Source organism: Alligator mississippiensis, chromosome 6, assembly GCF_030867095.1.
Source record: "Alligator mississippiensis isolate rAllMis1 chromosome 6, rAllMis1, whole genome shotgun sequence".
NCBI lineage: Eukaryota > Metazoa > Chordata > Crocodylia > Alligatoridae > Alligator > Alligator mississippiensis.
Window position 1 is genome coordinate 3,930,566 of NC_081829.1, and position 13,843 is coordinate 3,944,408.

The 13,843-nt window shown below is 51.3% G+C and overlaps 1 protein-coding gene across 4 annotated transcripts in view; it reads left to right on the plus strand.

Moving 5' to 3' along the window:
• The window catches only part of RUNX3 (RUNX family transcription factor 3), a 101,488-nt gene extending 87,645 nt beyond the window's left edge, over positions 1-13,843 (plus strand). For 3 of the 4 annotated variants that reach the window (XM_019498910.2, XM_019498909.2, XM_006276770.4), the window contains one exon: positions 9,688-13,843. In XM_019498910.2, coding sequence (XP_019354455.1) covers positions 9,688-10,211 — 524 coding nt within the window. In that variant the 3' untranslated portion in view covers positions 10,212-13,843. The remainder of the gene's footprint in view (positions 1-9,687) is intronic. The other variant, XM_019498908.2, reaches the window with a different exon arrangement.

The window sequence follows — 13,843 nt, forward strand, 5'->3', positions numbered from 1 at the left end:
AGCCTCAAAGGAAGGAACATACCAAGATGGGTTTCCTGGCTTCCTTCTCTTTGCGTGTTCCAGCATCTTTCTTTAAACTGCTCTTCTGGTCCGGTAAATTAGATTTACACGTGGGGCAGTAATCATCCCTGAAATGAACGGGGGTAATTGGGTCCCTAATGTGTAAAGATGGACTGTAACCCAGTACTGAAACGGAGCAGCTTGTGCACTAATAGCATTTAGCAGCGTGAGATGCTCATTTCGACAAGCGGATGCACTTGCTCTGCCTACCTGTCACGTGCAGCTGCCTCGGTGTCAGGACACGGCAGCTCCGGGAAGTGAAATCAGGAGTCATGGTTATTCGAAACAGTGGCAGAAAGATGTTGCTCATTTGGAACGTGGTGCGGCCCCCAGAGTGAACTGGTCTCCTTTTATTGAGCTGTACGGCCTTCTCGAAGCAATTGGGATCTTTGTTTTACTCCCGTCTACACTAGCTTGAAGCCCTGACTTCCGTAGGGCCACCGAGCACAGCTGCTTTTGGCAAAAGGGAACGTCCCTGAATTCAGCCTGGCTCTTGCTTTGTTCTAGAGCGTTGTGCTACCAGCTCTTCCTTCAGATTTGAAGCTAGGAAGATGGGAGGAGTGGAGAGCTGGTCAGCCAAGGGACGACCAAAAGAGCTTGGCTAGTCCACTCCAGGAAAATGAAGGCTGAGCAGGGATAGGAGTGATCTCTCTGAGGGGGGCCATGGATAGTTTAGGCTGGAAATTAGAAGCTGGTTTCTAACCATCAGAGCCACCAGGGTTGGGAGCAGCTTTTTGAAGGGAACAAAAAACCCTGAGTACTTCTGAAATGGAGCTCAGTAAGTTCATGAAAGGGATTGTACGGTGGGATTGCCTGGGATCCCGTGGTTAGGTGAGCACGAGGCAGAGGTCAGATAACTAGGTAGTGCCTGAGCAAGCGTTTAACTGTGAAAGGATGTGGAAGAAACGAAGCTACTTTTGCTGTATTCCTTGATGGGTTGTTGAGGGGGTGGAAGAAGTGAGGGGGGGTGCACGCGCACATGCATATGTACGCACACGCACCCCACAGAGGCATACATTATTTCAAGAGATTTATGAAAGCAGAAGACTTCAAGTCATAAGTGTGCGTTAGTCTAGAGCAGGCGCTCCTGAGATGGTCAGATAAGCTGGATGGTTTTTTGTTTTTTTCTTTCTGCCAGAGCAGAGGAAGTAATTGCATGTAGTATATGAGTTATATCAGATACAGAACAATCGCTCTGCTGGCGTGTAACAACGGACGCTGTTCACACCCTTATTTTTCAACCCCCAAATACGCTTTGTTCCATTTTCTTCCCAGCAGCAGTCAGCTCTCATGTTTAACGCTCTTTTGGGGTGAGTTGGATTTAGAAACGAAAGAACGTGCTCATAAAAGAGGTGATGAGTCGATACAGGAGTTTTAGCCTGATGCAGCTGGCGGGGGGGTTATATTTGATGCCATCCTGCTCTGCCTTCAGCACCCAGTGTTAGTACAGGAAGGCGGGGGAAGAGGGCTGAACAGAGAAATATGTGGTCCAAGCAGGACAGAAAATGAACTTTTAGTTTAAACTTTTACTTTAGTGAACTAAAAGTACCACTGGGCCCAGAGACCGAAAACCCAGTTCAGTGTCCAGTCTTGCACACACGTGTATACGGCACACATAAGCATAAATTATTAGTGTTTACACTGGCATCACTCATGAGGGCGTAGGGCAAGGAAGTAGCTTTTCTTTTTCCCCTGGGTGAGAATGTCTGTGGCAATAGTGCGAGGCTTGTAGTTTCATATGTAACACCTGTGCCGCACAGTGGTGCTGAAAAAGGAGGGCAGACCTCACGAGTGCGTTCCGGTTCCTAGCTCTCTGCGGCTGTGTGCATTATACAGTGCACTCGCACACGTCCACCACACACCGCTTTGCTGTTGCCTCATTTGGGGGTGGGAGGGGGAAATCACTCTCTTTAATAAGCCAGTTGCCAAAGCTATAAATGGGGATCAGAGCACGCACTCGTGCGCAAAAGGGTCAAAAGCACCGGTGTGGTTTAGGAAGCTAAGGACTTGTGCAGCCTGGCCCGACCCACTCCAGAGCTGGGCTCCCCCAACAGCTGTTCTCAGCCCCGTTGGAGAATGAAGGCCAATGAGTAGCTGCTGGAGACCAGTCCAGAACAGCCTCGGAGGCAAAATTCCAGCTTTGGAGCACATCAGTGGGTTCCGGTGGGTGTTCATTAGTGCCTTGCTCGAGGCCCTCAGTGATGGGGCATACAAAAGCCCTACGCCACACTGAACGTCAGTGAGACCTGGAATATGATTACATGGCGGGGTGTAGGGTCATCAGCTCCCTGCGCAACCAGCTCTACCGGAGCCATCTCGTGTGAACGCAGCACACCGCATTACGCCGGTGTGCTGGAGTCGCACGCTCCTCGTGCCTGCCGAAACCCAGGCTCCTGAAACAGAAGAGACAGCTGCTCTCGAGAGAGGCTGCCGGCCGTGCGTTGTCACCAGAGCATTGCATTCACCCTGCTGCAGGACGCAAAGGGTCCCCGCGGTTATGGCCCAGCCGCCCGCTCTGCTGCCTCTGTTTATCACTGTGCCTCCCAACCCAAGAAACGTGTGAGAGCGTCTCTAGCACCGGTGTGAAAAAAAAGCTGCTCTGTCACATGGGCTTAGTTGTTTAATCTGGAAAAGAGCAAAGGGGCTTTGAAAGTCAGTTTGTGTGGGGCTTGGCAATGAGGGGGCCATTAAGAAATGCAAATTGCAGCTGCACAATGAAATAACAGAGCGTGCGGCCGGCCTGTCCTCCCCCCCGACGTACGTCCCATCCCCTGGGCAGAACGGTCATAACTGGGAGACAGTGACATTACTAATCAGGGCTTTGACCTCTCCGTGGCTTTTATTGAATACACATTCCACACTTCCCCAATCTCCCATCCAAAACATTGACATTTCCGCTGATAGATTGGGTCAGATTTTGGAGTAGTCGGGGACTCGATTCAAGCTTACAATGGTTAAATTCTTACATCTAAATGGGCTTATTCAGTTAGTGCAGCAGCTGGTGTGATTTCGAGAAGAAAATAAACATTTCCTTCAAATATTTTGATTGGCAACTGGACAACTGAAATACTCAAGCTCAAATTGCCAGGGTCTAAGCAGCAAATGGGGTGGACAGCTAGAAAGCAAGGCAAACTGTAGTAAACGTGCAGATGAAAAGCCATAAACTGAATGTGTGTTTTCAATGCAGTGGAGAGAGAGACAGAGTGTGAGCAACAATGAGACACGGTTTAAAGCTATTGCTGACTCCAATTTCAAATGCCACGAAGGGCTGGTGACTGAACTGGGATACACGGCACTAGCCCCCGTGTGCCTGGCGCGGGGTGAGCTGGTTGTGCGGAGGGCACGCTCGCTCTGGATTGCCCTTTGATAGCGTGGTTAATGTGACAGAAGGTTCCTTTGCTGTCGAAATAGGTGGTTATGGAACACATTAATGAAGCTGTTTTATTTGGACCGTGGCGAGGCTGTTCTGTTTCAGAGCCTCAGGGTGACTCTCCGGCCTGTAACAGGAGGCGGCTACAGCTCACACAAGGTGAAGTGTGTTCCAGATTTCAGGCAAGGACACTGATGTCCAACAAATGCTCGGAGAACAGTGCTAGCTGGTAGAGCAATGCGGGATGCGTGGCACTCGCTGAAGGACTGCACACAGCTCCAGGCTGTCAGGCGGCTGGTTCTTTTGCTACCAGCAGTTGGCTGAAGGGTGCAAAAACCAGTGCCTCGTTATGGTTTGCCTACAGACCCTGATCAGGGTCCCATTGGGCGCAGTGCTGTAGATAACCTAGATGACAACTAAAACAACCTGCCCATCTGCCCCAGAGCATTTACAGTGCACACAGGGGGTGGGAGAAGGGATGTCCTACTACTCTCCCCATTTTGCAGAAGGACAATTGAGGCAGAGGGAGAGGATGTGGCTTGCTCGCAAAGCCAAAGGGTGATGTGAGCAAAGCTGGGAAGCATTTGGCTCTCCTGGGTTGCACGCCAGGGCGGGAGCCATAAGACCACAGTGGGTGGCTCTCTTCACAAACTCCATGGCAGGAAGAGCAGACATATTCCAGAGGCTGCCTGTGTTGCAGGGGGTTGCTCTCTGCTAGTCAGAGGCCTGCTCCCATGGGGATTGTTGTTCCACAACGGAGCGTGTCCAGCCGCTGTGGAAGAACGGCACCACTGCAGCCAGTGCGCTTTAGCTCAGACTCAAATGGGGCCAAATTCCAGCTGGTCCTTGCAAAAACATGACTGCTTCCCTAAGGCAGTGCCTGAAGATGCATGCCAGCATCTGTGCTACTTCTCGAACCCAGGTCTGCCTCAGCTCATCGCACTTCCTGTGCACTCTACCAGTCGCACACTAGTGAGAGCAGCTATGCACAACTCTCAGGTTAGGCGCTAGGGGTCGGCACCCAGCTGGCTGTGCACGTGGCCCATGTCCTGCTTACACTGAGCACAGACACTTCCCCAGGTGCAAGCTGCCTTTCCATTGGCACAACTCTGGCTCAGGCACACGGGCAAGTCCGACCCTTCCAGGGCAAATGCGCTGCTTGGCAAAGCAGGAATAACTGTGCAGGGCAGCAAATCACACCACAGCAGCGGCTGCATGCCCACAGGTCCGGGCTCATTCAAGCCCAGGGAATCCTGTGCTGGATGCAGACTGGCTAATGCCAGCTTCCCTGCCACCTCGTGGCCAGGTGCTGTCACAGTGCCCGCCGCCGCAAGGCAGGCAGCTCCAGGGAGCTGGTGTCTGCTGCAGAGCCCGGCCTCATTTACATGGCTGAACAAACTGTTCTCAGTCCTGCTGTGTGCATGTGCCATATGCCCACACCTATGCTGTAGCTGACCTATTTTCCACACCCACCTTTGGCCAGCCTAACTCCGTCTGTGCTAGAGGCTATTACTCAGGTGCTGCGGCGGTGACAGACTAGTCATGACCTGGCCATTCTTGCTGGGCTGTAGATGCTGGGTGTGGAGCATTATGTATGCGTACACACACACACCTCTCATTCAGCTCTCCTAAGCATGGCTCTCAAGGCAGGTCCACAGTGCATAGAGCACAAGATTAAAAAGCTGGAATTTTTAAGACCTGGAAGATAAATGCCTTTCACCGCTGGGAACCTGGGCATAAACCCCCTCAGTGCCGTACACTGCGCTAAGCATGTGCACGGCCGCTGGAGTGGAACGTGCACCCACGTGGCCACGAGAGCCAGGCTCGCTGCAAGGCAGCGTGGTGCAGGCTCTGGGCCTGCATACTGCCTGCTCCCGAGGGCTACCCCGTGGGTGTTCCAGTCCCCAGACCAACATTGTGGTGATTAATGATGATCACTGAGCAGTTGTTATACAAACCAAGAGCAGTTATAAATAGAGCTAGCACTGTGATTCAGCACATTAGGAAACCTGCAGTCTGTTACTCCCCGCTCCCTGGCCCCCGCGTGCCTCCCCACCCCTGGCTCTGTTGGGACAGAATCTGCATAGGGATGTTTCTCATTTCAGCGCTGGGATGCGTCTCTGCAGATTGATGTCTGAGGTGTGCGTGCACATGTGTGTTGCAGCAAGTCTGCATTTCATATGCTATAATTGAGGTTGAGTGTAATGGGAATCAACCCCCTACGTAAGATAAATGGAAATACTTAGCACTAATGGGCATGTGGTATGCTAGAGAGGTTGGCATCCTGGTTCGGTTTCATCCCTGGCTCTCTGCTCCATTGCACCTGGCTCATGATCCAGGTACCGCTGGATTTGTGAGACGTAAGACCTGGCTTCAATACCATCTCTGCTTATAACAGGAGTTTCCCTAGACCCATCTTATGTCACTGTGCCCAGAGCTGCGCGCACACAGCCTATAACTAACACTTTCATACTGTTGCCTCTAAATTAGTAGCAAGTGCTGATTGCCAAGTGTTGCAAGTACGGACTAATAAAACATGGCCTTTAAAAAAATCCTTTGAGGGTGTTATAGAGGAAGAGGGAAATGTGCCCTGAGCACTTACGCTTCATTTCAATTTGGATTTTTATGGAATATTATTTATGGGCTTATGCAACATAATGAAGGAAAGTCATTCCTGCTTGGCTTCGCTTTCAATCCGTCCCTGCTCACCACTTCATGCTCAGTAGCCACCTCGGGGATCCAGGAGGGCCTGAATTCTTAGCGACGGCCTAACGCGGAGAGAGAGGCGGCCAAGTCAGAGGCTGCTTTTGTCAGAACGTGACAAAATAATCCAAGTACCGCAAACGGATTGCCTGCAGGGCGAGATGTGCTTCAGCAGGAGGCAATCATCCTCTCAGCACTGCATCCAGTGGGGCCTTTTATGTAGAAGTGTCATTGTGGTGTGGACTCGCGGAGCAGGGTGGTGAGACCTCCAGCCAGCCCGGAGGCTGCGGGAAGCACTGCTTGGTGCTCGCTCCTCTCAGTCTTCGCGAGGGGACCTTATGCAACCACCTCTTGCGGTGCTGTAAAACGGGGCTCACTTGATCACTTATGAGCCTGAGCTCGCCGTGCTCCTCCAAACAGCACGAGGGTGCGAGCCGCTCTAAGGGGCGTTGCAACTTCCAGCAGGAGCAACCAGATCCGAGGGCCCTGAATCTCCACCTGCATTCACGCTGCAACAGGGCGCTCGTCTTCACATCCTGTCCTAAACTGCCCTGTTGAGCTGCTGCACGTCACTATTCTCTGTCCCACCGTTCGATACCCGTCAAGCACCCGATGTCCTAGAAGAGCCAAACTCTTTTCCATCGACACCCAGCAAGCTGGGCTCCAAATCAAACCCTAAGCCCAACTCCTCCTGCCCCTGATCCTAGCCCCACTCTGAAGAGTCGAGCTGCAGCGTGCCCTCACCCTACAGCTGCAAGAAACGCCTGCCTTTAGGCAGCAGTCAGAGCACTCCCCTGGGACGGTTCAGAGAAGGGACTTGAAATTAGGCCTCCTGTTTCTCAGGGAGTTGTGCCACCTGCCAGGCTTTACGGTGCGCTGCGGGGCAGAGCGGGCTGTCGCTCACTGTGCCACTGGGCATAAAGAACTACAACATAGTTGGAGCAGGGATGTGAACCGGATGCCATCCCCTCCCGTGTGACTGCAGGAGGAGACGCCCTCCGGTCCTTGCTGCGGCGTGCGTGCGTGCGGGGGCCTGACTTGCTTAGATGCCTCACTCCAGAAGAGGGTGGCAAATCCTGAGCACTTGGACATAGACACCTCCTTCTCTCTCCCAAAGGCAAGGGGCACAAAAGAGCGCCTGCAGCTCGTAGGCTCGAATGCTGCAGCACACCAGAGGCTTTGCCGCATCTTTACCATTTACTAGTTCAAAATCCATCATATTTATCGGCCTCCTTTCTCTTGGCTTGTCTAAGCCCATTCAAAATCTGGATAATTTGACTGACAAAAGGGCCCTAAGAGTCTTTCTGGCTAGACTGACTTCCATAGGGATGAATGGGCTTTTATTTGTTAACTCCACAGGTCATAAATCTTTGTAATGTGCCAGAGACCCCAACAGAACAGAATCTCTCTGAGAAAGCACCTCGGTCATTTCAGAGCTTGCGCTGTATCACGAGCCGAAGGAGCCGAGCTTCCTAGGGCGATGGCACCCCAGTTAGAGCAGGGTGGCTGGGCTGCCACGCTTCAGGCCCGAGCCCTCAGGAGGAGTGAAAGGAAAGGCGTTAACAACACCGTGTGCCTGTCTGGGGCTTTTCACCCACAGCCCTCAAAGCACCTTCAAATAATGGATGTGTCCTTGTTTCCGCTCGCTGAAGTGTGGCCCAAAGCAGCAAAAAGCACAGCCCTCAGTGCCGTGGGAGCCCAGTTTCCCCGAGTGACTGAGCTGGGGCCAAATTAAGAGCTGGAGTAATGGTGGTGCAAGTCCGCTGAAAGCAACGTTGCAGCGCTAGCAAGCTGGCGAGCTCACCCTGGAGTCCCAGCTCTGCCCGCCCAGGCCTCCAGCACACACGAGAGCTGAGGGCAGGCCGCTCCCCCGACCCGTTCCCTTCTCTTTCTGCAAGCCCAGGGGCACAAAGCTAGAAGGTCTTGCCCATGATCTCTGCAGACTGACCCCATCCTCATTAGAGCCACCGAGTTGCTGGCCCAGCTGCGGCCTCCATGGCGGTGTCACGATTATGACCCAAGCCAGGAGCGGGAGGAGGGCTGCAGTTCAGGGGGAGATGCTGAGGCAGAGAGGATGTGGGTTTTTGCAGTGAATCATCCCCTAGGGGGGTGTGGACTTGTTATTTGTTCCCCCTGCCACACACACACACAATTTGGGAGGAAACACCACAGCTCTCATGCAGCAGAGAAGGTGGCTGTGTAAAAGCCTGCTAACAGGGTCTGTCTGGTAGCCCTCTTGGGTCTGCAGGGGTGCACAGAGGTGATGGGGAGCTCCAGCCCAGCCCCTCGCCCTCCCCAGGACAGGGCGCTTCCCCTGCATCCGAGGAAACCGGCCGGGATGCCATGCTGGCTCAGCCTCCCCTGTCTCCACAGGAGCTCTGGCCAGGACAAACTTTCCTGCTCTTTTCATCCCCTCCGAGGAAAGCGCAGCAGGGATGTTGCAGCTTGTAGCTTGGGAGCTTTCAGCTGTGTGTTTATCAGCTCCATCCCCTGATGCTATCAGCACAAACAGGCCACCCACAAGAAGGCTTAACAGCTTGGTCTAGACTCCAGCTCTCCCTCCGCGTCGCTGGGCGTGCGTGTGTATACGCCAGGGCCGACTGACTGGCTAGCTCCAGGACTGGCTGTCTGGGGGCCTGGGCCGTTTTATTTACTACACAGCTCACATAACAGCTAAACATTTTTCCTGTGTTTATAGGGTTTGGGTTTTTTTTGTTTTGCCAGTCGCAAAAATTGCTAGAGAAATAAGCTTAGCCCCTCTCCTTTTTGGACAGGAAACAACAGCTTTCAGGGGAGGAAGCCAGGCTAAGCTATGAAAGGACCTCTGGATTTCTTATTTAACTTCCACAAGCCCTGGCACGGGAGGTGCCTCCTGCTGCACATTTCATTTCACGGGTGGGGGCAGAGGCTGTCGAGCCCGCCGTGCTGCGCAGTGCTGACGGCCCGACGGAGTAGGAGTTGGTGGGGAAGGGGTCAGCCTTTCTCCGGGGTCCTGGGCTGGTCATGGGGAACACTGCAATCCTCTTGCCATTCAGAAAAGTCGTCTCTGGGCTTCACCAGGAGCAAGGGCGAGTCTCCAAGCAGCTTTGGGGCCCCTTCATGCGCATCCATTTAGCAAGCAGCACACCAAAGTCAGGGCAGGTTGGACGGGGGTGCGTAGACCAGCGTGGCCTTTGCAGAGAACACATCGCCCTTGCAGGAGTCGAGCCGCGGGGCACATCTGCTCCATCCTGGGACTGTGCAAGGGAGCTCCAGAGGGCAGCAGGGCCCACCAGCTCTGCGCCTGAAGGGATGCTGTGGAGCCAGCCTTAGGCAGCGCTGCCTGGGCACCAGCAAGCTCCCGGGGTCAGGCAAACTTAGTGGAGTGCCAGGCGCTGCACGGAGAGCAGCTACGTCACCTCCTCCTGGGGCGGGGGCGGGCATGCTGCGCTCCCCCGCTTACATTTAGCACCGTCCCCGGCCAAGCTGCACCCATCTGCCTCAGTCTGTTTTGCAGGGTGGCAAGAAAAGCCCAAATAGTTAAACGCTCCTTCTTTCTTCTTTCCACCACACAGGCCCGTCGGACCTGAGCCCCTTCTCGGACCCCCGCCAGTTTGACCGCTCCTTCTCCGCGCTGCCTGCCCTCACCGAAGGCAGGTTTTCGGACCCCCGGATGCATTACCCCGGTGCAATGTCGGCTGCCTTCCCCTACACCGCCACACCTTCAGCCACGGGAATTGGTGGCATCAGCATGGCCAGCATGCCCACCACGACCCGCTTCCACCACACCTACCTGCCTCCGCCCTACCCCGGCTCCACCCAGAACCAAAGTGGACCTTTCCAAACCAACCCGTCTCCTTACCATTTGTACTACGGCACCTCGTCCGGATCGTACCAGTTCTCCATGGTGGCAGGGGGCGAGCGCTCACCCACGAGGATGCTCTCCTCTTGCACAAGTGCCTCAGCAGGTAACAACTTAATGAATCCCAACCTGGCCAATCAGAACGATGGAGTGGATGCGGATGGTAGTCATAGTAACTCACCTACGACCATGACGACCACCGGGAGAATGGATGAGTCTGTCTGGAGGCCCTACTAGGCAGCACTAAACAAGACACATGTAGCTTTAAATCAGTAAAACGCCCATGATTAGATTGCTCCCATCGATAGCAAAAAGAGCAAAACACCACCTAGGATGGGAACAGATAAGCCAAAGCCTCCCAAACCGAAAGCAAGCCAAAATCCAAGCATAGACAGATACTGAGCAAAGATGGACCTAGCTGCATTTCAAGACAAATGCCCACAAGGTTTGAATGTGTTGCTCTGTGTGGTTCCTTTCAAGTGTGGACTGTATATAGAAGTGTGTGGAAGCAGCTGTGTGTTAACTGCAGAGTCGCATCTCTGTTCAGAATGCGTGTCGATCATCTCATTCATAACCAAAAAATCCCCAAGAAAAGCAACTGTCCTGCACAACAGTAGGTGTTAGAGCTAGGGGAAAAGACCCCAGAAGCCAGTCAGTCGGTCTCCCTCTCATACTCCCTGCACATGCAGGAAGAACAAAAAGTCTTAGTATTGCCATCTTCCCCAATCCTCCTTGGACAAGGGCCTCTGACCACCAGAGAACCCCAGAGCACTGCCTGAGGGTCACCGAGATGCACGTGTCTCCCGAGACGTGCACCGGAGAGTCCCATTGACAGCAAGACAAGCACGCCGGTCTCTCTAGCAGGTGCAGTTGGGGTTCTGCAGAGCGTTGCTAGTGGGTGGGCAGGTATCAGCCATGTGAACAAGTGCTGTGACATGATTTTGAAAGAGGTTGTATTGTAATTGTTGTTTTTTTTTTTTTCAAACAGTAACATGGCCGAGCCCGTGCCTGACAGCCCTACCCTGTATGTTTACATGAGATTTTTTTTAATGTGATGCGTTACTCTTGCCTCCTGGCCTAGACATTAAGTTTCTTCCCCTTCCTAGTTAGTCTTCTTGATGATGGTGTCTAAGAAGAATGCATTTGGGACACTCCAGTGTGTGACGTGCACTTACAAATGTACTAGCATCAAAGGGACTCCAAAGCCTTTGGGATGCGTGACAGCCAAGCTCGAGGCTCACCCTCGCCTTCGAGTGGTGTACGTGCAGCTGTGGCAATGCTTCCTATTTATTTCATGGCTCTCCCCCACATTTTCACCCTGAGTGGAGCAATGCATGATGGATTTGTTGTTAATCAAGAGCTGATGGCTGTCAGCTGATACAGAAAGTACTGCCTGAGATTTGTGCAACCCCTCATGTCTAACATACCCATCCTGTGGGGCTTAGCCTGGTGAAACAACATTATATGGCCCTTCTCCCCTCGAAGTGCTTTGCACACTGCAAACGGTGAATTAGGCCACAGTTATCCCCAGTTGGCAGATAGATAAACTGAGGTAGGGATACAGCCAGCAGCATGGAGAGACTAGAAACAGGAGAGGCATCCCTTAGCTGTGTAGCCTTCTCAGGTACATTAGTCATAAGGCGCACACGCATTTTTAGGATTATTATAGCCATGTGTGTATTTAACAAAATGCATGGCTAATGATAAGCAACCACCTGTCCAGTTAATCAGAGAGCTTCGCAAACTAAGGTTGTTCTCTCTCTCCCCCTCGACATAGGATATTCACGGACTCAGAAAATGAGGGTTGGAAAGGACCCCAGGAGGTCACATCCAGTCCAACCCCCTGCTCAGAGCAGGACCAGCCCCAACTAGATCATCCCAGCCAAGGCTTTGTCTAGCCAGGTCTTCAAAACCTCCAAGGATGGAGAATCCACCACCTCTCTGGGTGACTTGTTCCAGTGCTTTTACCACCCTCCTAGTGAGAAAGTTTTTCCTAATAGCCAACCTCAACTTCCCTCATTGCAATTTGAGCCCATTGCTCCTTGTTCTGTCATCTGCCACCACTGAGAACAGCCCAGCTCCATCCTCTTTGAACCCCCCTGCAGGGAGCTGAAGGCTGCTATTAAGTCTCCTCTCAGTCTTCTCTTCTCCAGACTAAAAAAAACTCAGTGCCCTCAACCTCTCCTCATAAATCATGTGTCCCAGCCCCCAAACATTTTTGTTGCCCTCCACTGGACTCTCTCCAGTTTGTCTACATCTTTTCTGTAGTGGGGGATAGGGGGGGCAACACTGGACACAGGACTCCGGATGTGGCCTCACCAGTGCCGAACAGAGGGAAAGAATCACTTTCCTTGACCTACTGGCAACACACCTACCAGTGCAGCCCAGGATGCCATTAGCCTTCTTGGGCACACCGCTGGCTTGTATTCAGCTTCTTGTCTACCGTTTCCCCCAGGTCCTTTTCTGCAGAGCTGCTGCTTAACCAGTCAGTCCTCAGGCTGCAGCAATGCATGGGACTGTTCTGCCCTAAGGAACAACTGGGACCTAACTCAGTGTAATTTCTTCTTCTTTTTTTAAGTCAAAGTGCTCATGAGAGTTAGTTGGTCCTTTTGGTCATGTATATGTGAGTGACAGCAGGCTGAATTTCAGGGAGGGTAGGAAGTCTTAAATCCCTTCATCTCCTTTCAAAATCCCAGGCTAAGCACATAGCTGCAGCAGTGATGGCTGACTTGCCAAATCTCAGCTGGTATCTTTTTAGCAATCAATTGACATACAATGCATAATAATTGCACTACCACTTAAATACTGGATCAAGACATCAAATCTTAAAGTACCTGGATTTAGCCGTTAAGCTGCAATGACCACTCTCGAGTTTGAAAGCTGCAAACTCAACTTGCTTTAGCAACAGCGAGCACGTGCCTATTGAGTGACATCTGTCAGCCATATAAACTGGACGATGGCAGCCTGTGTTTTGATGCATTTAAGTTTATCGGACGATATTTCCACTGACTGAAAGCACAAAGAAAATAAGGAATTTTTAATACCATTTTAATTTAAGACTGTTCATGGTGTATAAAAAAGCAATGGCAACTATGTTCTTTATGACAATGTCGTGTGAAGGTGTAAATACACGCACCTCCATTTTATGCAACTGGTCGCAAGACTGGCCAAAATAATTTGCTTTGCACTATAATTTGCTTTTTTTTAAAAAAAAATGCACAATCGCTTGTACAGTAAAACCTTTGGCTTACAGAATATTTAACTGTAAAATCTAATTTTTGGTTTTATTTGTTATAATAATATAATTCTTAAATGTGTTGAAGGATCCGATTCTTAATAATGCTTCTTATACGTGTGTGTGTGCAAGGTAAAAGCAACAACAGAATAAGGAGATGAGAACAAAGGTCTTTCTGTACATAAAGGCAGCAAAGTTTATTTGATTTTTTTTTATGGAGTCTTATGATGGACATTAAAAAAATGCTAGTAATACCAAATAATGTGGTTATTTGTGTAATATACCAGCCCTACTTGAAGGTAACTCCCTATATTTAATATGTAGCCCATCTTTTTACCTGTAGCACTTGTGACGGTGGGGGTCTGCTCTTACTGAAGGCATCGACAAAGTTTTCTCCAGGAATGACTTTGCCCCATTTGACTTCAGTGAAAGCAGAATCAGGCCCCCTTTATCACCCCATCTCATGAATAGGTGAACTTGAGTTTATAAGAAGCCATACCAACATGGTCAGTTCTGCTTTTCTATTATAAATGTTGATGTTCTTATCAAATGTACGTGATTATATTGTCAAACATACATGTAATCATTTTAATGACTTTCCATGTGGAATAATAAATGTACGGCTACAAGTCTA